Raw genomic sequence first — 25,857 nt, 5'->3', positions numbered from 1 at the left:
CTAAGCTTTTTCTTTTCATATGCTTCCTCTACCAATTCCTCCCAAGGAACAGTCAGCTCTATGAAATAGACTCTCATTCTACTCCTAGACCACAAGACTATATCAGGCCTTAAGTTTGTAGAGGCTATTTCCTGGGGAACAGCAAGCTTATTTCCTAAATCTACCTGCATCTCCCACTCACAAGCATCCTCCAAGCTGCCGTGCCTCCTTATCGTCTTTTTAACTTTCTCCCCCTGTTGAACAAACTGAATTGCAACTCTCTGTACCTTGGACCCTCCTAAGTTTACCTGCCTTCGTTTATCTTCAATAACTGCAGCTAAACTTCTTAATACTTGGTCATGTCGCCATGTATACCGGCCTTGTGACAGACTAACCTTACAACCTGACAAAATATGCTTTAGAGTTGCAGTACCTGAACATAACGAACATAACGGGTCTCCATTTACCCAGAGTTTTAGGTTCTGGGGAGTAGGCAATACATCATATGTTGCCCCTATCAAAAATCTAATACTCCTTTCCTCCATACTCCACAGTTCTTTCCAACTAAGCTTTTTCTTTTCTACACCTTCCCAATTCACCCACCGTCCCTGCTTAGCCTGAGCCACTGCCTTTGCACCCCTTAACATTTCCTCCTGTCTACGAATCTGCTCAACAACTAGCTTTCTCTTCTCCTTGGGACCTGCTCTACTCCACACTAGTTTGCCTGGGCCAAGCCCCAAGCCTCCCCGGCCTATTTGCACATTGCCCACAATCTCTGTATGTCTAAGAGTTGCTTCTGCCTCCTGAGCTGCCAATCTTGGTTTCCACTTCCTCACCTTGGTTGGGTTTGGAACCACCTTACTAACTACCACATCTTTACTCCCAGCTAACAGGAGCTCTGTCCTAACTTTAGTACATTTAAACTCCTCTACTAGACTAGACACTGGGAGCTGGAGTATGCCTTTCCCATACAGTGCCACAGTACTTAAGCATCCAGGAACACCTAGCCACTTCCTAATATAAAAGCTAACTAATCTTTCCATTTTTTCTACAACAGATAATGTAATCTCATACACAGACAGTGGCCACATCAACCTAGGAAACAATCCAAACTGCAGACACCACAGCTTCAACTTTCCTGGAAGCTCTGATTTATCTATTCTATCCAGTCCCTCAACAACATCTTCACGAAACTGCACTGACTGCTTTCCATCATTCATGTCTGCCTGGTACCACCTGCCTAAACTCTTCACTGCCTTTTCCCTTATTATTGGAATGCTTTCTTCATCTATTACAAACTTTCTATCACTTAATTTCCCTCTACTTATTGAGATACTTCTAGACTTAGTAGGTTTGATTTTCATCCCAGCCCACTTTAGATTTTTATCAAGTCTCTCAAGTATTCTCTTCATACATGGTACTGTTGTAGTCACTAACGTCATATCATCCATGTATGCTCTAATTGGCGTAAGGCGCATGCCATCCTGACGTCTCTCTCCTCCTACAACCCACTTGGAAGCTCTAATAATTATCTCCTCTTATATTATTATCAATACATTATTATTCCATAACACCTCGTTTCAAATTCAATTAAATAACTTCGTCATTAAAAGTCCAGAGGGAGAGATTTTCCAGTTATCTTGGAAAGCTGAACAAAGTGAGAGAATTACACAAAACTTGTGTTTTTGTTGTTATTTTCCAGGCTTTTCCAGGTAACAGTAATGCTGATAGTGTGATGCAGCACAAGCTCCAGCACTCGGTGATCGCTCAGTTCATCCGTCTGATTCCCCTGGACTGGAATCCATTTGGGCGGATTGGACTCAGGCTGGAGGCCTACGGATGTCCATACGGTCGGTTTTGGTTTACTTCATTCTCTCCTTACAAGCATTAACATACAACTTAGTTTCACCAACACTAGTGGCTTCCTGCTTCAAATCAAAGAATAGATGTAGGATTTGTTTTTTCTGTTCACAATTGAATCAGTTTTTGTAGCATTCAACATTTGTGACCTTTTATTAGTGAATCAAGACATCTAAATTATTTGTATTTGAAATGTTTCATTAAAAGACTTCAGACAGTCATAATTAGTCAAGAATTAATCAAAGGGCTTTAATGTAAGTTTCATGTCAGTTAAAACGTGATAATTGCTTTTTTTTAACTTATATGTCAAATAAAAACTCTGTATGCATCCAAGATAAATACAGCCACTGAATGTTGAAGAGGGCTGATAATGAGTCACAGGTGGGGACAGACTGACAGTCCACCTGACATTTGCTGGATAGGTGAGGGGGTGCCAGGTAAAGCTGACACTGCATGGAAATACAAGCGGTGACAATAAAGCACCTGAAAAATACGAGAGGAGTTGTGTTCATTGCACAAACAGAAAACCCGTCTCTTCTTTATTCGAGAAGGTTTGATTGCTTTCAAGTCTGTTAATGAATAGAAGAGGTAAGATGTATGCAACGTATTTTTTCCCCAAATTGCAACTCCACAGCCTTGACTTAGAGCCACTGTCATTAAATCCAGGAATTTGGGAGTCATGCTTGATTCTAACCCAAATTTGACAGATGAATTAATTCGGTGGTAAAGCCATAAAGGCTGGATAATATTAACTGTTTGTATCAGCCAGTCTTGCAGCTGGTTCAGGATTCAGCAGCCAGACTCCTAACTGGTATCAGTTCACTTTTAAACTCCTTTGCCCTTTATTGTGCTTTGCTGTGAAAAATCTTTGTCTCAGTGACAAAACTTGCTTTTAAGGTTAGAAAAAGTTCAAATGGCTTGTCAGCTGCTGAGACTTACATGCACTCGGTGCAGTAATTAATGCATTTTAACTGACATTTCTAATTTGATGCTTCAGTAGTGACACTGGAGGTCAGAGATGGCGTTCACGTCAGCAGCAAAACCAAGAGAGGGAACATCAATGTATAATTTTCTTTAGATTGACATGAGAGTTGCTCCACAGTCATTAATCTGCCTCAGGCATCAGCTAAATGATGAGCTCCAACATGCTCTAGTTTCCTTTTAAGTTATTCTTTCCTAAACTAGTTAAACCACCCCGTTTCTTCTGGGAAACAGGCTTTTGCTTCAGTGCTTCGTGATCTCAACAGCACATAAAGACAAATGCTCTATTGGTCTGTAATATCTAAGAGAAACACATTAGGAAATGACTAAAAGCCTGGATTCACACCCCTACACAACCTAAACTGTTGGTGAAATACACATGTTACACCCTCATCTCATTTGATCATCTTTGTCATTCTTATGAAACTTTCTGAATGTACAACTGTTCCAGTTAAAGGTTAGTCAGCCTTCAACACAAATTTGTGTTATGCTTTGTCTTTTGAGACATTACTCATATGCAGTCGTGACCAAATGTTTGTTGAATTCATTTGAAGTATCAATTTTAACAAAGTTTGCTTCTTTAGTTCTTGTGATGACAATTTGCATATAACTTCAGAATGTTATGATGTCTGATGAAGTCCCTCTTTGCCATGAAAATTAACTTAATCCCCAAAAAAGCTATTTCCACTGCATTTCCTCCCTGCCATAACAGGAACCGCTCATTTCAGTGATCCTCTCGTTAACGAAGGTTTTGACGACAACAACCAGGCTGGAGATCACAGTGTCATGCTGATTGAGCTCAAATCGCAGACTGAAAACTTTAAAAGGATAGTGGTGCTCGAAATCATTGTTCCTCCTCTGTAAATCACGGGAACCTGCAAGGAAACGTGCAATCACCATTACTTAGTAAAGAAAAAAAAGAAAGGATGGGCTTCACAGGCAAGGATATTGCTGCTGGTAAGATTGCACCTAAATCAATGATTTAGGAGATCACAAATTTCAAGGAGAGTTGTGAAGAAGGCTTCAGGGCAGCCAAGAAAGTCCAGCAAGTATCAGGACTCCTAAAGGTGATTCAGCTGTGGGATTGTGGCACCACCAGTGCAGAGCTTGCTCAGAAAAGAAAGCGGAGCTGGCAGGTGAGGCAAAGACTTTAGGAGAATAGCCTGGCATCAAGAAGGGCAGCAAAGAAACCACTTTTCACCACGAAAAACATTAAGGACAGACTGATATTCTGCAGAACGTACAGGACTGCTGAGGACTTGGGTAAAGTCATTTTCTCTGGTGAAGCATTTAGCTAATTTCAAATGGCATTCACTCGGCTAATTAAAAAGATTGAGGATGATTATTTTTTCATCAATGGAAATGAAGCTCATATGAGAACATTTTAAAACTTACACCCAACAGAGGCAACGTCTTCAGAACCACGACAGCATCACCGGAAGTCCAGCTCTGCTGAAAGCATCGTTATCCTGATACAGGTGGGGTTGGATGATCCGCAGCTGGGTGCTGCACCTTTACTTTTCTGGAAGCAGAAAGAAGAAGTTTGTTTTTGGTTCCTCAACATCTGAGATGTAGCAGCTGCTGCATCAGTTCATCCAGCTCTAAAAACTAGAGATGGCAGCTGAAGCCTCATGAAGCTTCCACAGGGTTCATCTGATTGTGCCAGAAAATGAACCAAAGTTTTCGGGGATTTGAAACCACACAGAACAGTGACATCTGATGGTGCACTGCAAGTATCATCTGCTTCAACCAGCCTCCTTTTCCTTGTTATACTTTAATATGTACAAAATAAAAATCATAAAACAAAAAAAAATTGTGATTTATGTGAGAAGTGCTTGAGTTACATTGTGAATAATAAGTATAAAGTGAGAGGGGGGTGTACTTATGAAACAGGGCTAAGCTAAAATGACTGCATGGGATACATTTCACAGATTTTTATTTAAAAACAGGATTTTCTCAACTGTGCTGGGTTTCAGCCTGTTTCGTCTTTGGCTGACGACTTCGCCAGCCTTGGAGAAAATCCCCATAAAAAGGCACATTGGAAACTGGTGTGCACAAAAAGTTAATTGTCAGCTTGTAAAGGTGTGGATATAACACCTTGTGGGTGACCCAGTACCTCAGTACGTTCAAAACACATTATGTGCCGAAGATGCAGTAGATTAGCACATGCAACCATGTTGGCAGCACAGTCTGTGACCAGGGCTGTCACCTGGAGGAAAGATTATCTTAATAATAGATAATTATTTAATAAAATATAAGATAATCTTGTCTTTTATTGGTCTCTCACCTTCCCTTTGATGTCCCACTCTTCCATGAGGAGATGTTTGGCCTCAGCCAAGTGAGCTGCAGTGTGGATTTGGGGAAACTTTTGAACCCCCAAGACCACAGAGGACAGCTCCACCTACAATGTGCAAAATCAGAGTAAGAGACATGAACCACAGCAATACACAAAGCTGCAGGTACTTACCTCCTCAGTTATAAAATGGCAGGTTACAGCCAAGTAGGCATCCATGTTAATGGACGTTCACATGTCAGCCGTCAGGCTGACAGCAGAGGCCCTGCTCACAAGAGGCCTTCTCCTTCGTCGCCTTGTACTTATCCTCCACCATTGTCCTCAAGGCGTTCCTACTAGGAATTATGTAGGTGGGGTCCAAAAGGTTGACAGAGGCCTATGGGTGACATTAAATGAAATACAGCTCATTAGGTAAACATGCATTGATACTCTAAATGCTATAGAACTACTAGCCACCGTACCTTGAAACCTTTATCTTCAACATTGGAAAATGGTTGTGCTTCCATTACAATCATATCCACCAACGCAGAATCAAGCTTTTGCTTCCTTGACACTACAAAATAAAATTCAGCATATCAAGAAAATAAACGCAGCTGTGTTCCTAAATAATTTAAGGAACATAACAGCATTATTTGTACCGTTTATTCAGTAGCGATACTTAACATACCCAGGCATAGCAGGTAAAATACACCACAAATGAAAATAAGAAAAGTGCGCTCATGTCTCAGGGCTTTCATGCATTTCCAAAAGTGGACCTTCTCTCAGCTGACCTACTGATGAACATTTTAAGCAGGGTCGAGACATGGCTTTCATCCATAAGGTCACTGTGAGCGTTCATGATGGCCAAACGTGTTAGTCTTTCCTGCGTCATGGTGTCGCGCAGCCAGGTTTTCAGCTCAAGGCTGAGAAAGAGCGCTCGAATGCCGCAACAGATATGGGCAGGGCCACACAGAGCGTGATGAGCTTCTCCACCTCTTTGGGGCAGCAAGGTTTGCAGGATGGACACAACATCCTGGATGGTGCTAACTTCTGATGGAGGCTGGGGGTGGTGGTTCTGATTCACTGAGTGTGGAAAGTCAAATGTATTGAATGTTGAAATTAAACCACATGCTCAGGGGAGGTGAAACATCTTTCTTTTGAGCTTTAATTCCATCAAAGTCCTTGTGAGGGGGCATTCCGACGCCATCAAGGCTTGCATGCGAGAGAGAAGCTAAAAATATGACAGTCGCAGTTTCTTGTACTGCCTGAAGACAGATACACTGTTTGATGTGGTTTCCATGGTTTCAGACATAGGAACAATCAATGATGCAGAAATGAGCTAGTCCAAGACACAGGGCACAATATGAGGGATAGAAAGTAATCTGAGTAATCTTTGATTCTGTCTGTACTTCACAGAATGGAACAGTCATGAATAAAGGGAACGGGCTGCAACAAAGTGCATATTTTTCACCACAAATATGCATGTCATTTTTGCTGAAATGGTCTTTGATAAACTCTGACAATATTTTTGCTTCATCTGTAGCAAACACTACAATCTTTTATATCTCTAAAGCGTGCCGTTGTGGACATAAATCTCATTAATGTGTGGCTTTATTGTTTTTCAGATTCGGATCAGGTGAGCTTCAATGGTCACAGCAGCCTGCTCTACATGCTGAGTCCCTGGCCGAGGCAAATGTCCACTCAAAGCATCTATCTTAAATTCAAAACACTGAGGAACTCCGGGATACTTCTTCATGCAGAAGGACAGAATGAGCAAAGCCTCACTCTGGAGCTGGAGAAAGGAAAACTTTTCCTGCTCTTTAGAAAAGGTATAAATTTGACGTTTATTTCTGTTTTTTGCTTTGTGGTGATATGTGTATGATAAACATTTACATTTACATTCTCTGGTTTGTCTGCGGATGTGAGCTTTGCAGTGGTTTGATGCCAAATGTCAAATCAGTGCTCTAACAGATGATGATGGAGACAGACATGCTATCATTATATTCCAGTTGATTTAACTACGCCAAAGTGCTTTTACCATTTAGAAAGTCCTCTATGGACAACTAGATCTCATGACAGATATTGAAATTCCCATGTTGGCCAAAGATCACGATGATAATTTTATTATGAAGCCTAAGAAAGATGTACCAATGCAATGTTTCCTTCTAAGTTCTCTCCACGTGATACAGCTGCTGTCATACTAGTGATATTGTCCCTACTTCTGTCACAGCACAATGCAATGATGTCACCACTGGTGATTTGGACAAATGCCACATTCTGGTGCAGGAGAGACTTGCCAGATGGCGCTGATATCACCCAAGAGACTGCTCAAATCCCAGCAGGCCTTATATTTTTCACAGTCACACTTTTACTTTTCTACTTCCACTCTCACTCACCACTGCTAACTCATTTTTACTTTGCTCCCGTACACACATCATTAGGGTTAGACTTTTTTGAGCATGGTCTCACGATGTCTAACTTGGACTGTGAAACTTCTACGTTTTAACTTGTAGATAAATGTACATGAGACCAGAGACCAGTCCAAATGAGACCAGGCTGCCATAGAAAAACATTTGTAAAATATTTAACAGGTGACAGACCCATGAAGACTAATGCAGCCAGTCAGTGAATATTGTTGGCTGTGGGACTGAAAACCATCCGATACCACCAGGATAGGAGCCGATTGGTCCAAGCTTTTGGATTCTGGCCACAAACTGACAGCTTGACGTCTGATTCTGACATGATTATGTTGTTGGGAGTCTTGTGAGAATCCCTTTGCCTCTCAAGGTAACCCTAAGACTAATTTTAGGGTTTCAATTACAGCTTTTAGTTTATTTTGACAGATGGGAGACATGCAGCAAACAGTCCTCTTTTTCCTTTTCAGGGTCACTTTTTATCAATCTAATTTCTTTGAGCTTCGCTCTAATTGTTTTCCTTCCCTACCTGTATAATTATACATTTGTAAGTTATCACCACTCTTAGCATGTTATTCCAGTTGCCCATCTTCTTATTTTTCTATCTATGAATGGGGTTATTAACTTTCATTACTCGTTCTATTGTTTCACATCACATCTCTACCTGCTTCCCACCCTCTCCTGATGTATTTGCAACCTAAAAATGAGACATTTCTTCCTGCATCAATCCTTTCGCCTCACTCCAGTGTATAAAACAATCCTTTTGACAGCATTCACTCTTGTAAACTGTCATCTGAGGGTGGTGAAACTAAAGCATGGACTTTCATCTCTTTGTTTTTTTTTTGTTGCTACACAGAAGCTAAATGGCATCATGGGCTAGGGGAGTTCTAGATGGGAGCATCCCCATTCCCGCTTTTCCGCTGATTTATGGCTTGAAGCATATAATGTTGCTGAATCTGTTTTATTATGTTTCCTGGTCACTGATGGATTTTGGGAGCATGTGAGCTCCGACTTTGCTTGCTCATGCAGAGAACACGAATCAACTTCAGAGTCCATCCTGCATTTATAGGTTTGCTTATTATGACAACAACCATGAGACTATAATCAAAGGTCAAATATAATGAGATAATGGGGCTTTTTGAACATTTTCCAAATGCTGTCTTATACAAGAAATTGTCTTTGTTGTCCCTGAAATAAAAACATTGACATTTTATTTTATTTTATCTGAACACTTGCCAAGTAAAGAGAAAAGAGGACGGTCTAACTTATTGATGGATGCCTCCACTCCCCCCTTCTTAAATACAGCAGAACTACATGCACAGTCAACCGTAAGGCAGCCTGATCAGTATTCTTGGTTCTGTGCCGTGTTCAGTGGAAAATTGACCCCTTCTGATTCCAAGTCATTGACTCTGAAAATCACAACAAAGACAATAACTGCCTAATTTGCACCTTTGCCTGCATTAGATTTGCATTAGTAAGTGTGCATTTGGCCCCATCCAACCCATTATGTTCGCACATTTACACTAAGCAGCCTTCAGCCACACTGAACAGAGTTCACTTAGTTCCAGTCGGTTTGCCTGGAGCTGTCAGAGCTCTTAGAATAAATACACTGGCCTATTAAAATTCATGTGTTCTCTGTAAAAAGCAGTTTATTTCATCCCTTCTATAAATTCATCAAAATGTCAGGGTACAGTTCGGAGGCTCCTGGCACATAATTAAAGCCCTGTTTTTCTTTTGGCCCTGGAAAAGTTGGTGAAAATAAATGTACAATGGATCAATGTCTACTGATCTTATGCCATGTGATTGAGCTTGTGTTAGGTAAGGAATGAAGAACAGCAAAATTTAAAAGGTAGCCTGCAGGATATAAATGATATAGTTCATGTGAAGTCTTTGAGGTTTTCTAAAGCAAGGGGTTGATTTGCTGACATTTGTGCATATTTTGCACAGATTGAGCTCAAATTAAAAAAAGAAAAGAAATGGATAAGCACGTGAGAATATGTCAGAAGTGATGTGTTGTGTCTTTACCTAAATTAAATTATTTAAACCTAAACAGTTAACCTTTTCATTTTAAAACAAATGTCTGCCAGTGGACACGCTGGTGAAAAGCACAAAGTCTGTTGTGTTTAACGTTGCAGTTTTGACTTTCCAACAGAATGTCTTCAAACATGACTCACAGGAAGGAAGAATTACAGAATCATTTAGGTAGAGATCTGGTTAGCTGAGATAGATAGATAGATAGATAGATAGATAGATAGATAGATAGATAGATAGATAGATAGATAGATAGATAGATAGATAGATAGATAGATAGATAGATAGATAGATAGATAGATAGATAGATAGATACTTTATTGATCCTGAAGGAAATTCAAGCATCCAGTAGCAGACATAATGAAGCAATAAAAATGTTTTTACAATTATAAACACTTTAAAAACAATTTATGAATTTAAAAAACAATTAAAAAAAAAAAACAGATTAAAAATATAAAGTCACCAGTGAAGTAAGACGAAATTTTCGTACAGTCTTGGGTTGGTTTATAGACAAATAAAAATACTGCTGCAGTGATCGAGGATATGATGAAATGGGGGCAGGCGCTATGATCTCTGTACTGTTATTTTAATGTAGAACAGAAACCTTAATGCGAGCAGGATACAAACTCCACTCTATGCTGAAAATATTATAATGCACATCATATTTTCTTCAATAAGAAAAATCCGGAGATGACATGACCTACCTGGCAAATATAATTTGTTAGAAACAGGGTTGTCACCGGTGTCAAATACGCTTGGCACATGAAACAGGAAAATGGAGACAAACATTAGTCTCCTCATCAATGACAATTAAGTATACCTCAGCCTCCCCCCTCTTTGTCTACCCTCTTTCTAGCCTCCCTCCGTTGTGCCAAGTACTTGATAGATCAATGAAGATTGATGACTGAACACTTAGTCGGTCTCGGTCTCTCTTTTTCTCATCCTCTTATCCCATGCAGACAAAATAGTCCCCTTTCAAACTAAATCTAATTCATTTTTAATGACTGAGTGCATTTAACAAGGTCTCCACCTCTATTTCTCAGAAGAAAATCCTCACTCTGCTGACACTTCAGGGAGTGCAGAGAGTCAGTAGCTTTGCTTGTTCATTTATTCATACCTATATGCCTCCTTTCCCACCTCCTTCAGTGTTAGTTTAGTTTAGTTGGTAACTGCTTTTTCTGGGTCTATCGCATCTTTAGATGAACGTTCTGCTTCCCAGATGTTTTCCCAAGCAGAAACACTTACTTCTGTACCAGTCTGTAGATGGAGAAAACTGAAGAGAAATATGCAACTGTTAAGAATACAAAAATCAGAAATAAATAATTGATTTCAGTAACAAAGCCTTCCTGTAAAAAAAAAAGAAAGGAAATAAATGTAGACTTTATCATTTCTCATACATGCTGGTTCATTCATTCTTCGTTTTTTTTCTCCTCATCACTTCACTACCATCTCACTCTTCCTCTTCTTTCTACCTCCAGGCAGCAGTTTGTCCCCAGACAGTCGGCATGTTGTGTCACTGGGGAGCCTCTTAGACGACCAGCACTGGCACCATGTTGCAATGGAGCATCACAGCAATCACTTCAACTTCACTGTGGACAAGAGCACGGAGTGGGTGCAGATCCCAACACACTTCTCCCACTGGGATCACAACCAGGTACAAATCTCATAAGCAACACTTGCAATCTGACAAAAAGCAACACATTCACACTTTTGCACTTCAAATGTTCATGTATTTGTGTCCCTGTACAGATGAGTGTGGGTGCAGACCAGGACTTTGGCTCTCAGAGGTCAAACAGAAATTTCCACGGCTGTCTGGAAAACCTTGTTTACAATGGCCTGAACTTGGTACACCTCGCTAAAGAGAAGGACCAGCGGGTTACTGTTAAGGTAAACTGGCTTGCAGTTATGCCTCTGGACAGTATGCCTGTGTTTGTGCAGCCACATTTAGAATAAAAGTCTAAAATTGTATATACACAGGATCGCTAAATTATTTTAAAGTGTGAAATCAGTTTTCAGTCGAGGATAAATCTGTTCGGTTTTTTACTCAGGTAACAGAAACTGACCACAGAAAGCAATTTTAACAGGATTTATTTTCAATAATTACAAGTTACGAGCACTGATTGGTGAGAAAAACGTAGCAGGCAACTGAGGAGGATTTCAATTGCGGAGAAACCGGATCTCAAGCATTTGTGACAAATTCCTTTCCTGAGCAGCAAACCTCCAGGTGAGAGTATCTCAGACAAAAAGCTGGCCCAATAAGAGGCTCCATGAACAAAAACACAATAAAACTCTGGCCTGTATAATACAGCAGCAGTAGAAGGTGACAAACTTAGGGTGTGTAGAGAGTGGACCGGAGCTATTCAGCAGGAAGAGATGAATCAGTAAACTCTTGTGTTTTTGCTTGGTTTGTGTCTTCTTTTTCATGTTCTCTTCCTGTTCTGTATGTTGCGATGAAATAAAAATATAAAAAACTTACCTAACTGGTTGGACTAATAAAATTAAATGCTAAAGCAGCAATAACAGATCAGGTGAATGATCGACGAGGATGATGCAGGGAGAGAAGGCTGTCTGTGTCGGTGAGGTTGCAGGGTGTTAAAGAGGAATTTTAAGGGAAGTTTCCTGAGCTGAAATTCCCTGAGCAGGGAACAGGGCGCAGCGAGTATCATTTATATGCCTGGCTGCATGACACACAGTTATATTTACAAAACACTTGCACAATTCTTTAGAACTTAGCAAGCAGGAAGCAAAGTTTCAGCAATCCCACTTGGTATATATAGAACTGGATTGCTATATTACCATTTCAGAATCGTTGTGAGGAGCTTTCAAACCTAGTCTTAGTTGGGATCAGGTGTAAAGGTTATAAGTTATTAACTCGGCTTAACGCATACAGTGAGGCTTAGAAAGCAAGAAAATATAGATGATACTAATATCAGTGATGAAAATCCAACCTTTTCATGTAATTCACTGAAGTGGATATCAAAGACGTCTGTGGTAACTGTGGGAGGGTTGAGCATATATAGATATATCTGGATAGTGTAGTATGAATAATGATATATGTGCATTTAAAGAAACTCTGTTTAATCTGTCACTGTCTTATTGTATTCATATTGTCCATATATATCGACCTCTGTCACTGTATCAAGATGCAGATAATTAAACTGATTATAAAGGGAAGAAATATTTCAAATGTGCAAATATTCTTAAACTAAATGTCCTTCAACATCTAAACATTGTAGTTTAAGAACACCTATTAAAAATGTAAGCCATGAAAATGAGATCACTTTAATTACTTTTACTGTAAATACTCAAAATGAAAAGCATCAGTGTGTGTGTGTGTGTGTGCGTGTGTGTGTGTGTGTGTGTGTGTGTGTGTGTGTGTGTGTGTGTGTGTGTGTGCGCGCTTATTGGATTATATCAAACTAATGCACACTGTTGACTGTGAAGCTCACTCGTCTTCAGTCGGCATTACTTTATATTGTTTTAAACACCCTACTAAGAGCTTTTAGATTTGATCTAGTGTCATGTTGCATGATCAGCTGAAAATAGAAACACAGTATTTCCCTCGGGGACCCTGGAATGTAACATGCTGCAATAACAACTTCCCAGAACTATGAGCCTGCAGCTATGATCCACTCTTTCCATCTCTCTTTGTCTTTTTTTAATCACTCAACACCTCGGCTCACCCCAGGCTCCCTCTGTGACCTCTGAAAGCTTTTGGCTGACATTGTGCTTTTGCTAAGCGTGGCTATTATCGTTATGGTAATACTCCAAGACTTTTTAAGGAGACTTGCAGATGAGACTTCTGCTCATCAGGACGCTTCAGTGCAGCCATGGAAATTTATTCCTATTCACATACGGTCATGCTGTCCCCCCTTTTGTGGTAATAATCTCTCATTCTCTTCATCCGTCTCAGGGCAACGTGACCTTTTCCTGTGCTGAACCCGTTTTCGTTGCCATGACGTTCACCGGCCCCCAGAGTTTCCTGAGGTTGCCGGGAGGCACAGGTCTGTCATCAGTGGGTCTTCAGTTTCGAACATGGAACAAGGAGGGGCTACTGCTGACCTTTGACCTCCAAAACCAAGAAGGGACGGTTTGGCTGTACCTGAGCAAAGCCAGGTTACATCTACAGATCCACAAACCTGGCCGGGCGCCACTAGAGCTCCAAGCAGGTTAGTCTGACCCGCAGCTAAACCCAGTTTCCCTATCCAGTCCTGAGTTAAATCTTGTCAAACCACTGATGCAACCTATATTATTCATAATATTCAAATGTTCACAATTCTTTTTGGGAGTTTTTTGCATATTACTAAAGCGATTAATTGAACTTTTTGTGTAAAATGCTCCGTATTAGTTGCTGTCCCTTTAAGGTCCCCTTTCCATGCAGTGCCCCCTCCGGTGCCCCAGTTCAAGGAGCAGTCCTTCGTAAAATAAAGGGAACACTTCAATAAGATGAGATTGTTCTACTAAAATTAGATTAACCAACCATTTCTTTCATTTGTCTTCATTTGGAGGTCCTTACAAAGGTGAATATGTGTTGCACTGAAGGAAACTGTATCCTCAATATGGTGATGTCGTACTTTTTTTTTAACATATTAACCCCTAACTTACTTAACTGATCTTCTTTAAAACAGACGACTTTTTTTCCCCTCATCATTATCTTTACATATGAAACGAGCAGCTCCTGGGATTCAATCGGTTTTTCTCACCTGATTGTTGAGCAGATCTGGAAGCTTCTCTTCAAGGCTTCTCTCTCACATCTGTCATCAATATTGCATGCTGGGAACATCAAAGTCATCGGTCAGTGGGTCACCCTTCCAAATCAAGGATACCCAGCAACATTCATACCATTGTTTTCTTGCTTCTGTTTTTGCTTCTCATGAGAGCTTGAATAAGGTGGACTTTCAATGAGCAAGAAAAAGAAGTCCAGTTGCCCTTATTCAAGTTCTTCGGATTACCATCAGTGGGGTTACATGGCACTGAAAGGATCGGATTATTGGCTAAATTACAATAAGACTGAGGGGCCGTTTACACGGAAACAAAAACGGGTTAAAAACGCAAAACCTTTTTGCGGATGCACTATATCGTTTAGATGGAAACGGCGTTTTGGTGGCATGAAAACGCAAAAAAGTGAAAACGCCCTCCAGAGTGGAATTCTTGAAAACGCTCCACTGTCGCGCCATCGTGTAAACGATGAAAACGCAAAACTGTGTTTCTTGTCACATAGAAATGACGTGACAAGCATAATAAAGCGCCCAGAAACCGTGGGAAACACATCAGTAGGCTATCAACATGTCCGTCCCTGCGCACTTTCAACTCGCCTTAGGCGCGGTAATTGATGTTCAAGAGTCATTTCATCAGATAACAGCAATGATGAGCGAGAGTAGTAAAGAACAGACCAAAAATATGAACTACGTTCTCAAAATTCTTGAAGTTCATAGAGAGAGCAGGCGACCTAGACAGCTGTGGGTGAGACCTGGGAGGACTTCTCAGTGGTTAGATAACTTCATGAATGGAGTGGTAGACGAGCAAGCGTGGCATGAAAATTTTCGCATGTCGAAGGAGTCTCTGTTTGCCCTGAGTGAGGAACTCCGTCCTCACATTGAGGGACAAGTAACAAACATGCGGGCGCCTGTCCCTGTCGTTAAGAAGGTAGCTTGGGTCGGCTGCGCAAAATGGCAAATGCCTTCGGTTTATCCCGACCGACTGTGTCGCTCATAGTCAGGCAAACTTGCGAGGCTATCACAATTCACCTCGGGCCTAAATTTATCAAGCTGCCATTCACTGTGCCAGAGACAGAGGAGCGAGTGTCCGGATTTTTAATGGATCACGGAAAGAGAAGTAGAAAGGCTTGGTCTTGGTAGTGTTGCCACCTAGCCATCTGGCGTGTTTACTGCATCGATAATGAAACGTCACACACTTTTGCGTTTCCGTATGCACGCAGAGTTTCACCCTAAAACGCTCGTCTAAACGCAGATTTAAAAGTGAAAACGAAACGCCATTTTTGCGTTTTGGTTTTTAGATCGTTTCCGTGTAAAGGTAGCCTGAGTTGAGCAAGGGTAATTATCCTTGGATATATGGCGGTGAATGAATCGGATCAGAGGCACAAAGCGTGTCATACCCCGGTAGGTGGCGCTGTACCCATTTCAACTATTGCTAATAGAGCCACTTCCTGTTGACCTCTTCACCACCAACAACAACTACAAACTCGGGCATTGGAGAAAGATGGCGAACGAAGAGCAAGATGAAGCTACGTCCCTCTACATTTGGTCTGTGATGAGCTGCTTGTTGCACAAACGCGATGCACAACGGAGCATTCTCCATCGCGTTGTTTGTTTCTTTCTGACGGCAACAACAACAGTAATATCGTCTCCTTTGACTTCCGGGTCACGACTCCGGAAAAAAATCTCGAGCATTCGCAGAACGCAAAGTCTAATTCACCACGTGCTTCACCATCTACATGCACGTTTAATTTGACTTTCAATCGAGTTATCTCGGGGTCTTAATCCGATCGCGAGTAACTCGATCCGATCCAATTTCTTGTCAGATTAAGGTGTCTACATGAATTTAATAACTCAATCTTATTGTAATTTAGCCAATAATCCGATCCTTTCAGTGCCATGTAACCCCAATGACTGTTCTCAACAATGTTTAACCAATTTCGGCTATTTCCTTAGCAAACTGTGCTCTCTGCCAGGTCTGTTGTATGTACATTCGTTATTTTCCTTCTCCAGTTTTTGCCCCTTCAGTGACTCATATGTGTGTGACATAAAAATCTCGTAGTGTCAACTAGACTTAGTCAAACTCTACCAAGCTTCTAATTTACTGTAATTGGGGATGTTTCAAACCAGCCACCAGAATGACATTCTGCAAATGTCTGACAAAATGGGCCAAAGATAAGTAACACAAGAAAAGCCTGGACTGCACACAAGATGTTTGAGGCAGCCCAGGAGCTGCATTTTCTGTGACAAGAATAGCTCTTTGTCACAGACCTTTAACAGGAGCAAAATTGTAAAGGAAGGAGAACTTTTACATGGAATAGTATGGCCTCTTTGCTCATAAAAATGTGTCAGCCTTAGCTGCAAAATGTCAAGAAGTCAGAGAGAGCTAATCTTTCAGGGGAGTGGATGAGTTCAAATAAATCTTTCACCATCCATCCCTGCTGAACGCTTCATAGGACCAGTGGCACTTCTTCTGTCACTGAGCCGAGTTTCATTTTTAATTCATTTGCAGTTTACAGTTTAAAGTTTCCCTCCGAGGATTAGTTGGTAGCCTGCAAAATCTTGTAGGTTTAGGAGTCATTGTTTAGGTTTAATTAGATCCTTTCAGTTCATGGCTGCGTTACATGGTTATTTCAACAACATGAGAAAATAAAACCTTTTTCTCTTAAATGGTTCAGGAGCAACAAGGATTTCGTCTTTACAAAGAAAAAAATGGCACTGACATGGCTTCCACTAGTAGATCAGAGGATCTAGTTCTTGCTTTGACCACTGATGTGCGTTTGTTTGCAACCTCAGGTTCAGCTCTGAATGATGGCCAGTGGCACTCTGTGGAAATGATCTCAGGACGAGGACGTTTGACCGTCACTGTGAATGGAGATGAAGGAGTCACCGCTCATGCTAGTCCTTCGTTTCTTATCACGATGGGAGGACGACTTTTCTTTGGTGGTAAGGAGAGGATAACTCATGCCTCCTATACTCTAGACACCCGTTCGTCCATGCTATCTCCCTGGCTTTTCCAGCTGAAAGCCTCCCACTATGAAGTGTTTGTGTGAACAGCAACTGTGGACAAAGACCAGATCAAATTGTTCTCACATTCTCCTGAAGATCTCTCGTGTTAATGAGTGAAAACCACTTAGGATGTACTTCAGATTTTGGCCCCATAACCTCTGAGACAGGCTTCAGCCCACAGAAACCCTGATCAGGATAAAGTGGGTATTTAGAATGGATACTTTGCTTTATCTCTTACTTATCATGGAAAGTGCAGAAAGTTCAACTTTTTAAAGTGAGAGCCAACTCATGGCTGGATGACATGGTTGCCTCCGTATTTCATGCATTGACTAATACTTTCTTGTGCAGGTTGCCCTGCTGAAGGGAGCAGCCAGGAGTGTACAAATCCCTTCAGAGCTTTTCAGGGCTGCATGCGTCTGCTGACCACTGACAACCAGCCAGTGAACCTGATCAATGTGCAGCAGAGGCTGATGGGAGATTACAGTAACCTGCAAATCGATATGTGTGGTATCATCGACAGGTAAGAAACAGATCATCATTAAGTAATGTTTAGAATAAATCAGAATTTCAAATAAATCAGAATTATTGCATTTATCTATGAAACGTTTGGACAGTATGCTGTTTTTTTATATTCTCACACAAATTAAGAAGAGGATCAAATGTTGGATCTATTGGTGGACTTTAATAAACACTTTTTTTATCTCCATAATGTAGCTTTATGACTTCATGGTTCCCTGTGAATCAGAGTTACAAATGTATAATAAACAGGCAGCAGTTCATGAAACTGAAGAAAAGCTGCAACAGTGTTTAAGTGAAAAAGGCTGCTGAGATGCTTCCCCATAAGAAAAACAATACTCTTTTTTGCTGTCCTCCAACATCATATTAGGTGGAACTACTTTTCGTGTATTTTTGCTTTACGTCGGTATCGACTGCTACAGAGAAAAAAAGCTCTCTAGGAGACACTCACATACACGAAAACATATATAGTTGTGTGTACTGTACAGCAGTCTGAAATAAACATTTAAAGTTTAATTTTATGATCATTATCATCATTGCTAAAAAGCCATTATTGCTCAACCAGTGTTGCCTGTCTTTAAGGATATTTAAGGATATTGGAGCCATAATGTAAATACAAATGTCCTGGGGCTAAACAGCTGAGATTGTGCACTGAAGCATGAGTTTTTACTATCTGGCAGAATCAATACGACAGATGTTTCACCTTTATCAGGAACCGTGGCCTCTGATACATTTCTTTTCTCTTCCCACATTGTGGAAAATGTCAAGTCAAGCTCTGTGTGTGAGATTGAAATGTTTTGTATGAGCTAGACCTCGGAGAAAATCAGGGATTGCTTATCAGAATATTATCTACTAAGATGCTTAAACGTTCTCAACATCTCACCTCCAGCCTACTGCGTCACTTTCCAGGAATAAGCCTTTGACTGATCACACATATACCTCATTTGCCTGCAGGTGGACTCTGTGGCTTATGAAAACACATGCAAGAAATGCATGTACGCAGGTAAGTAGGGCAGCAATAGATTGCCATAAAACTTCGTAATGCATTCATAGAAAACCAGGATGCAGACGAATTACAAAAGGCTGCACCTGCATGCTCCCATCTCTATTTTCAAGGAAACAAATCAAAGAAAATGATGCTGAAAAATAAACATTACCACCTGAAAATCCTGCTGTGTCAGGCTTTTGCTAACCGTGAATATCCCACTGGCTAAAAGATTAAAAATACATGTCTCTCCCCCTTTTTCTCTTTCAGTCTCTGCAGTCACAATCTGCTGACCTCATTTCTTCCTCCACATATATTTGCACACTCAATGCTGAGCTCCATTCATCTTTTTGTTGCTCCCTGGCTCCTTCCTTCTAATTCTTCACTTCCTCCTTCAGCTTCAACTCCCTCTGTATCTGGATTGTTTTATCTCCCTGCTCTTGTCCTTTCTAATGTCCTAATCCCTTTTTCTTTTAGTTTCACTTTTGCCTGGCATTCAAAACAATGCTGTAATAGATGTAGTATTTGGTTTAGCATTGTTCTGCTGAATTATGGAATGTCTTCCCTTAAAAAAGCATCACCTGGATGGGAGCATCTGTTGGTCTAAAACCTGTACATACCTTTCAGCATTGATGGAGCCTTTCCAGATGTGCAGGTTTCCAGTTCCGTGGACACTAATGCACCCCTATACCATTAGAGATGCAGGCTTTTATACTGAGCTCAGTTCTCTTCTTTCAGTCCATTTTAAATGAGCTTTGGGCCAGAGAAGATCGCAATGTATCTGCATCATGTTCACCCATGGCTTCTTTGTGTGATGGAGTTTTAACCTGCATTTGTGAACAGGATTGCATTATTTTCTTTAATTGATTAGTCTATCAAAAATGTTTATTTTTAATTAGTGGATCAATTTAACATTTCCATCTCTGTTTAGTTGGTTACATTTTTTGTTACCTTACCAATAAATGATAACCATAACTTTCATTAATCTACCTGGTTACATCACAGTCATGGTTATTTGTGGTGAATATAATGTTTCAATTATGTTTTTAAAAAAAAGGATTAATGTCGGTGGAGGTGGTGGGAAACAGTTGTTGGTCAGTAGTTGGACAAAAGGGATGTTTGTGATTATAAACCAGCAGGTTTTCCTCATAGTTCACCATTTCCAGTTTGTAAGTAAGATCACAGTCATAAAGTGAACATTTATCACTTTTTTATGAGCTTTTTCGATTTCTTTGCCTTATATATTATATCATGATATGGAGTGCTATGAGGTCCTGAAACATTCCCTCTGAGCACATACATGAACAACATGCATGTATCTCTTTAATTAATAACTAAAAATCAAACTGTCATAAGAGTGCATTTGAGCCCTGACAGTCATTTTTGCCACATTTATCACAATGTTCTTGTCACAGAAATTCTCTTTCTGTCAAGTTAAATAAAACCTTAATGACCACAAACTGCAAAGCTCTGTTTCCATTTCTCAAACATAAATTAAATTAACATATTTTTAAAATTGTGCACAGCTGCCAGAAGGGTAATCAGCACCATGTACCAAAACGGGATCAATAAAAGCAGGACCTGTCCATCACAATGCATTCAAAGTATGCAAGCTTACTATTTAGTCTGTGACAAACGCTTCAGTCATATAATTAACATCACACTTAGACTACGGTATCTTTAGCAGAGAGTTTAGCAACTTCAAAACAAACAGCAAAAACAAGCTACGCCTTAGAACACAGAGCAGCATCTGTGTGACATGAATTTCTTACTCTATTTTGTCAGCATGTGTTGACAAATGTGCATCAAGACCATGCTGACACTGTGAATAACTCCTGATGAAGGCCATTTTGGGGCATTGAACTAAAGTGAATAGCCCAAGCAATGCACAGAAGGCAAATAGCAACAGAAAATGAGGATTACCCTACAACAGGAGGAAGTTTATATGTTCTCTCTTGTCTTTCTTTGTCTCAGGTGTTCTCCGAGTCACTGTGAACATGGGGGCAGCTGCAGTCAGTCATGGAGCACCTTGCACTGTAACTGCTCCAGCACCGGCTACAGTGGAGCCACCTGCCACAGCTGTAAGGACCCGACGCTGACTGCACACATTTGGTGTTTTCTTAGAACATAATTAGATGACCTGATGCATTTAGCTTCAAATGCCTGCAGGTATTGTCATTGCAATGCAAAGGGTCCAACTTTTCCTGCAGATTGTGAGAGTGCTGAGAGATCTCACTCATGAGAAAACAGGTTGATACAACAAGAAAGAGAGGTGAATATATTAAGGGTGGCTTTTAAGAGGGAACAAACAACAAACTGTAATTCTGCACGGTACCGTTTTCAGTCCTTTCATTGAAACGCCAATTTCATGATTCTTGATCAAACACTGTGGTTCTTTTCTATCTCTACCTTCAATGTTTGTGAGTGCATGAGGTGTACCTCCTGAGACATTCCCCTGTCGTTAGGAAGTGTTGAAGCTTAAAAAGTTTCTCCCAGCGTATTTAAACATCGGAGAGAGAAATCAAAACTAGAGCAAAACGTGTATTTATTTCACACCAGATGTTTAGCAGCGTGAACTCTGCATTGTTTTGTGTTCTAAAAGGGTAAATTTGAGCTTACACACTGTTTATATACTGTGTTCCTGGGCAAGTTGTCCGAGAACAAGCTAATACTTATAAAAAGTGTTTAAATAAAATACTTAATTTATAGATAGTTTAGAATCTATCTGCTCTTCCCGGTTTTTTTCATCCTTTAATGGTGTCTCGGTGTGAATGTATTGACTGTTTTGGGATATTGGGACACCCCTGGTCTGTATATTAAATATGAAGGTACAGCCACCAGGCGGTTGTGTGCTTTAGCATTAAGAACTGGAAACAATGGGGAAACAGCAGGACTGAAAAGTGAGTCTGTTTTGTCTGTTTAGTGTTTTTTTTTTACACATATAAAACCATAAGATATTAGAACTTAAACAGAGGTTTGTGGTGCTGTGACTTTTTATCTACATCAAATTACAGAGCATTTTGAAACACTATGGAGAGGTCGTTGACCCACAAAATGGTGAATGAGTGAGAAACCAATGACTGTTTGAAGACAAGCTGAATATAAATGGCCCTGATGTTGATGATGCTGTCTCTCTTCAGCAATATACGAGCAGTCCTGTGAGGCATACAAACACAGAGGCAACACGTCTGGGTATTATTCCATTGATGTAGATGGCAGCGGACCCATCAAACCACAGCTGATATACTGCAATATGACAGGTAGCTGAGACACACATCAAAACACAGCATGCAGACACCTGCCTCCACCTGTCCTGCTGAGTTTGCCGGCAGAAAAGTTATTTTTTTTCTCACAGAAATAAAAAATAACACACTTCTTCTTTCTCTCAGAGGACAAAACGTGGGCGGTGATCCAGCATAACAACACCGAACTGACCAAAGTCCGTCCATCACCAGGAGGAAGTGAGCATTCGGCTCACTTTGAATACGCATCTGACGAGGAGCAGCTCGAAGCACTCATCAGCCGGTCAGAGCACTGCGAGCAGGAACTGGCTTACCACTGCAGGAAGTCACGCCTCCTCAACACCCCAGGTAAGCCTCAGCCATGAATTTACGTTTTTTTGAAAAAGCATCTCAAACTCTTGAGAACTGCCATGTTCTTTAAGCTGTTCCTCAGCAGATTTTGCAGGGCCCATAGTTGACTTTTCAGAAGAATTCAGAAAACTGACTGAGGACCCATTTCTCCCATGTTAGCCTCTCTACTTTGGCTCCCTGATAGATTTAAAATAGAATTTAAGACTTTGTCTTATCAAGCTCTGTACTACCTTAAAGATCTCATTGTTCAAGATCAAAATGAGAAGCAGAGCCTTTAGTTTTCGGGCTTCTCTCCTGTGGAAACAGACCCAACAATTTTTGGTACAAGATTCAAACTCCCTTTCTGCTTCATGTGTCGGCCCATTTTTTTATCCTTGGTATTGTATTTTTAGTATTTTTGCTCCTTTAAATGTTTTTATATTAATATTTCAGTGCTGTTGTAAATTGTTTATATGAGTGTTGTAAACCTTTTACTTTTCTATTCTCCATTTTATTTATTTGTTCTGAAACCCTTTGAGTTGCACTTTAAATGTTTAAAAAGCGCGGTATAAATAAAGCTGAATTCAGATGATCTGAGGAAGCTGCTACTGTAAGTTAATGCCATCAGGGGTGTTGTGGCTGATGAAATGGGTTCATTCCCCCTTCCCTTTCTCTTTTGCATTACCTTTCTTTAATGCAGAAGACCTGTTCATGTCATGTTAAGTTATTTAAATGTCTTCAGATCTGGGGGGGGTTTCGGGATCTGCACAGATTGTTTCAGAGCATCACTTGAGTGGAGTCCTCAACAAACACTAGCATGGAACATTCGTGAATAAATAGTTAAATCGGACTGAAATGAACAGAAGTCTGTGTGTTTCAGAGGGCTCTCCCCTCAGCTGGTGGGTTGGAGGTCCAGGTGCAGGACAAGTGCAGACTCAATGGGGAGGAGCTCCGCCAGGCAGCCGCCGGTGCGCCTGCAGTGTCCAGGGCAACTGTGTGGACCCCAAACACCACTGCAACTGTGATGCAGACCGCACTGCATGGTACTGTGTTCACTTAATGACAGTCACACTTCCTCTTACACGGTTTCCTTTTTTTTTTCTCCTCTGCTCTCCTGATTGCTCTGCCTTTCTCATTCCAGGGCTAATGACTCTGGCCTGTTGACCCATAAGGAGTCCCTCCCTGTCAGATCTCTTGTGCTGGGCGACATCCAGAAGCCTGGCTCAGATAGCGCCTACAAGGTGGGACCTCTCCGTTGCCATGGAGACGGTAAGTCTAACCTTCAAACCACTCAACGTGATAACAATGCCCACATTTGTAACATGCCCTCGTGCATTTCGCAGAAAATATCTGGAACGCTGCATTTTTTGACAAGGAAACATCGTACCTCCACTTTCCTACATTCCAAGGAGAACTGAGTGCAGACATTTCCTTCCTGTTTAAAACCACTTCAGCATCTGGTGTCTTCCTGGAAAACTTGGGCATCAAAGACTTCATTCGGATAGAACTGAGCTGTAAGTAAAAAAAGACAAATGTAAACTGTATAATCCAGACTTCTGCGGAGTACAACCTCAACAAGAAAGAACCTCAGATTTTCAACTGGGCAGAAATCGGCAGAAGGTCATTGTTCAATGTACTTTAGCCCTAATGTCAGAACAAATGTGGAAACTGGACTGCCCTCTGAAACCCATTCATTTGTATTTATTCCGTGCTGCAGAATAACTATTTGCCACCGTGTGAAGCAAAGAGAACACCCAACTTATCCAGGCACAGAAAGCAGAAACGGAGAGAAAAAGGCTGTTTGTGTTTGTGTGTGAATTCCTGGACACAACGTTGGGTCGATCCCTCCAGTCCCCACAGGACTACTATCTGAGAGTGCAGCACACTTTTGGGCTGCATTGTAAGCAGACTGGCACATTCAGGGCACTCTTCCTTTCCCCATGGCTGGTAATAGTGCTTGTCTTTTTTGCTTTAGCATGGGACAGAGACACCTTCCTTGCTGGCAACACAAACCAGGAGCTCCCTCCCTGCCAACAACATAATGACAAGCTTAAAGTTTTGAAAACTTCTATTTTATTTTGTACTCAGTGGCCAGTACTGGGTACAATTTGGTCTGAAAGGACCATAACTAACACAGTTTATTTCCCCTGTTCAGAGAAATTACATCAGTGTTGGTGTTTCAGCGTGCCGCAGTACAATTTCTTTTAAACCAGAACAATGTGGAGCACTCTGTATCACTGCAGGCACTAAACCTCCTGCTCTGTTCTATCCCCATTCAGGAAAAAAAGTACAAGAGATACTTTAACTCCTTCACTTGAGACAGCAACTCACCTCCAACCTATAAACCTATCAAACTATCTCAGTGCCTACAGGAGGTCTCAGCTCGATAAAGCAAACAGGCCCATATTATCTGCAAAAATCAAAAGTGCTTTTCAAAGCCAACAGGGTTTACGGGCAAAGACACCTTTGACTGTAAACCAAACCAAGCTCTTACTGTGGTTGTACAGGGATCAGATGGCCCATAACAAGCGGATGGTGTGTTTAAAAAAAAAAAAAAAAAACTGCAGATGTAAGACTGCAGCTGCCAATCTGTGCCCTTTATCCAGTGCTGGTGTGTTTTTACCTCTGTTGGGAATATGCTGTGTGAAGATGCAGCTTTTGGACTGTATGAATAGAACAGCATCTGTGGTAGGAAAGTTTGTTTATCCAGAGTTCTGACTCTTCAGACAGATTTCAGGCCTCAGTATGCAAGAATGAATCTTTTCTTTCATCCTTAGCACAATGCACTGATGCAACAGAAAAGTATCGTTGGAGAGGAATTAGTCTTAATGTTGTCTTATGATGTGAAAATCAAAACAGGATCTTCTATTTTGATTTTTATTGCATCTTTAAGTGATTATGTGTCAGAAGGGTTGGGTTTGTGGGAGGTTTTATAATGACCTGTTCACACTGTACAGTGATAAAGTGAACATTGTGCTATATTCTAAAAAAATCCAATGAAAATAAGTCAAAACAAACAAACAAACAGAGGACAATTTGTGTCCAATCCTCAGATTAAAAGTTAAAAAAACAATAATCTCATATACAAATTGTATCTCTGTATTCTCATTTATATTCTTAAGCTTTTCTTCAATTTTATGAAATCAACAAATGAACTGGAACGAAAGTGTTTCGTATTCGTTCAGCTGACAATTTCGAGTTGATGTTTGCAGATTTAAAATGAATTTATTCCAGCATCATCAGTTTTCTCCATGGATTTAAAAAAAATTAAAATCTTGTAAGTTTTAAGGAGTCTTCACTGAAAGTCAGATGAACACCTTGGTATGTTTGAATGTATTAAATGTAGCTGGTCATCACGTTGAACGCTTTCTGTGATGACTGCTCCCTTGTTTCAGCTGGCTGGTGTCTGTGTGCTTCATTGAAGTGCTACATCCCTTTGAGAAAAAAGTTATCAGACTGAAGTTTCAGCAGGGTGATCGTGTCAGTGTCAGCTGTCTCTTCTTCCATCTTCAGCTGGTAGAGC

The 25,857-nt window shown here is 40.7% G+C and overlaps 1 protein-coding gene across 1 annotated transcript in view; it reads left to right on the top strand.

The window, feature by feature from the left end:
• LOC142397121 (contactin-associated protein-like 4) overlaps nt 1-25,857 on the top strand; it is an 86,808-nt gene that overhangs the window by 41,175 nt on the left and 19,776 nt on the right. The window contains exons 4-16 of the mRNA XM_075480470.1: nt 1,682-1,829; nt 6,718-6,921; nt 11,016-11,191; nt 11,287-11,424; nt 13,451-13,706; nt 17,049-17,198; nt 17,610-17,781; nt 20,737-20,843; nt 21,903-22,022; nt 22,152-22,352; nt 23,215-23,377; nt 23,476-23,603; nt 23,678-23,848. Coding sequence (XP_075336585.1) covers nt 1,682-1,829; nt 6,718-6,921; nt 11,016-11,191; nt 11,287-11,424; nt 13,451-13,706; nt 17,049-17,198; nt 17,610-17,781; nt 20,737-20,843; nt 21,903-22,022; nt 22,152-22,352; nt 23,215-23,377; nt 23,476-23,603; nt 23,678-23,848 — 2,134 coding nt within the window. The remainder of the gene's footprint in view (nt 1-1,681; nt 1,830-6,717; nt 6,922-11,015; nt 11,192-11,286; nt 11,425-13,450; nt 13,707-17,048; nt 17,199-17,609; nt 17,782-20,736; nt 20,844-21,902; nt 22,023-22,151; nt 22,353-23,214; nt 23,378-23,475; nt 23,604-23,677; nt 23,849-25,857) is intronic.

Source organism: Odontesthes bonariensis, chromosome 2, assembly GCF_027942865.1.
Source record: "Odontesthes bonariensis isolate fOdoBon6 chromosome 2, fOdoBon6.hap1, whole genome shotgun sequence".
Taxonomy (NCBI): Eukaryota; Metazoa; Chordata; class Actinopteri; order Atheriniformes; family Atherinopsidae; genus Odontesthes; species Odontesthes bonariensis.
Note: the sequence above shows the minus strand (reverse complement) of the source record. Positions and strands in the feature narration are given on the sequence as shown.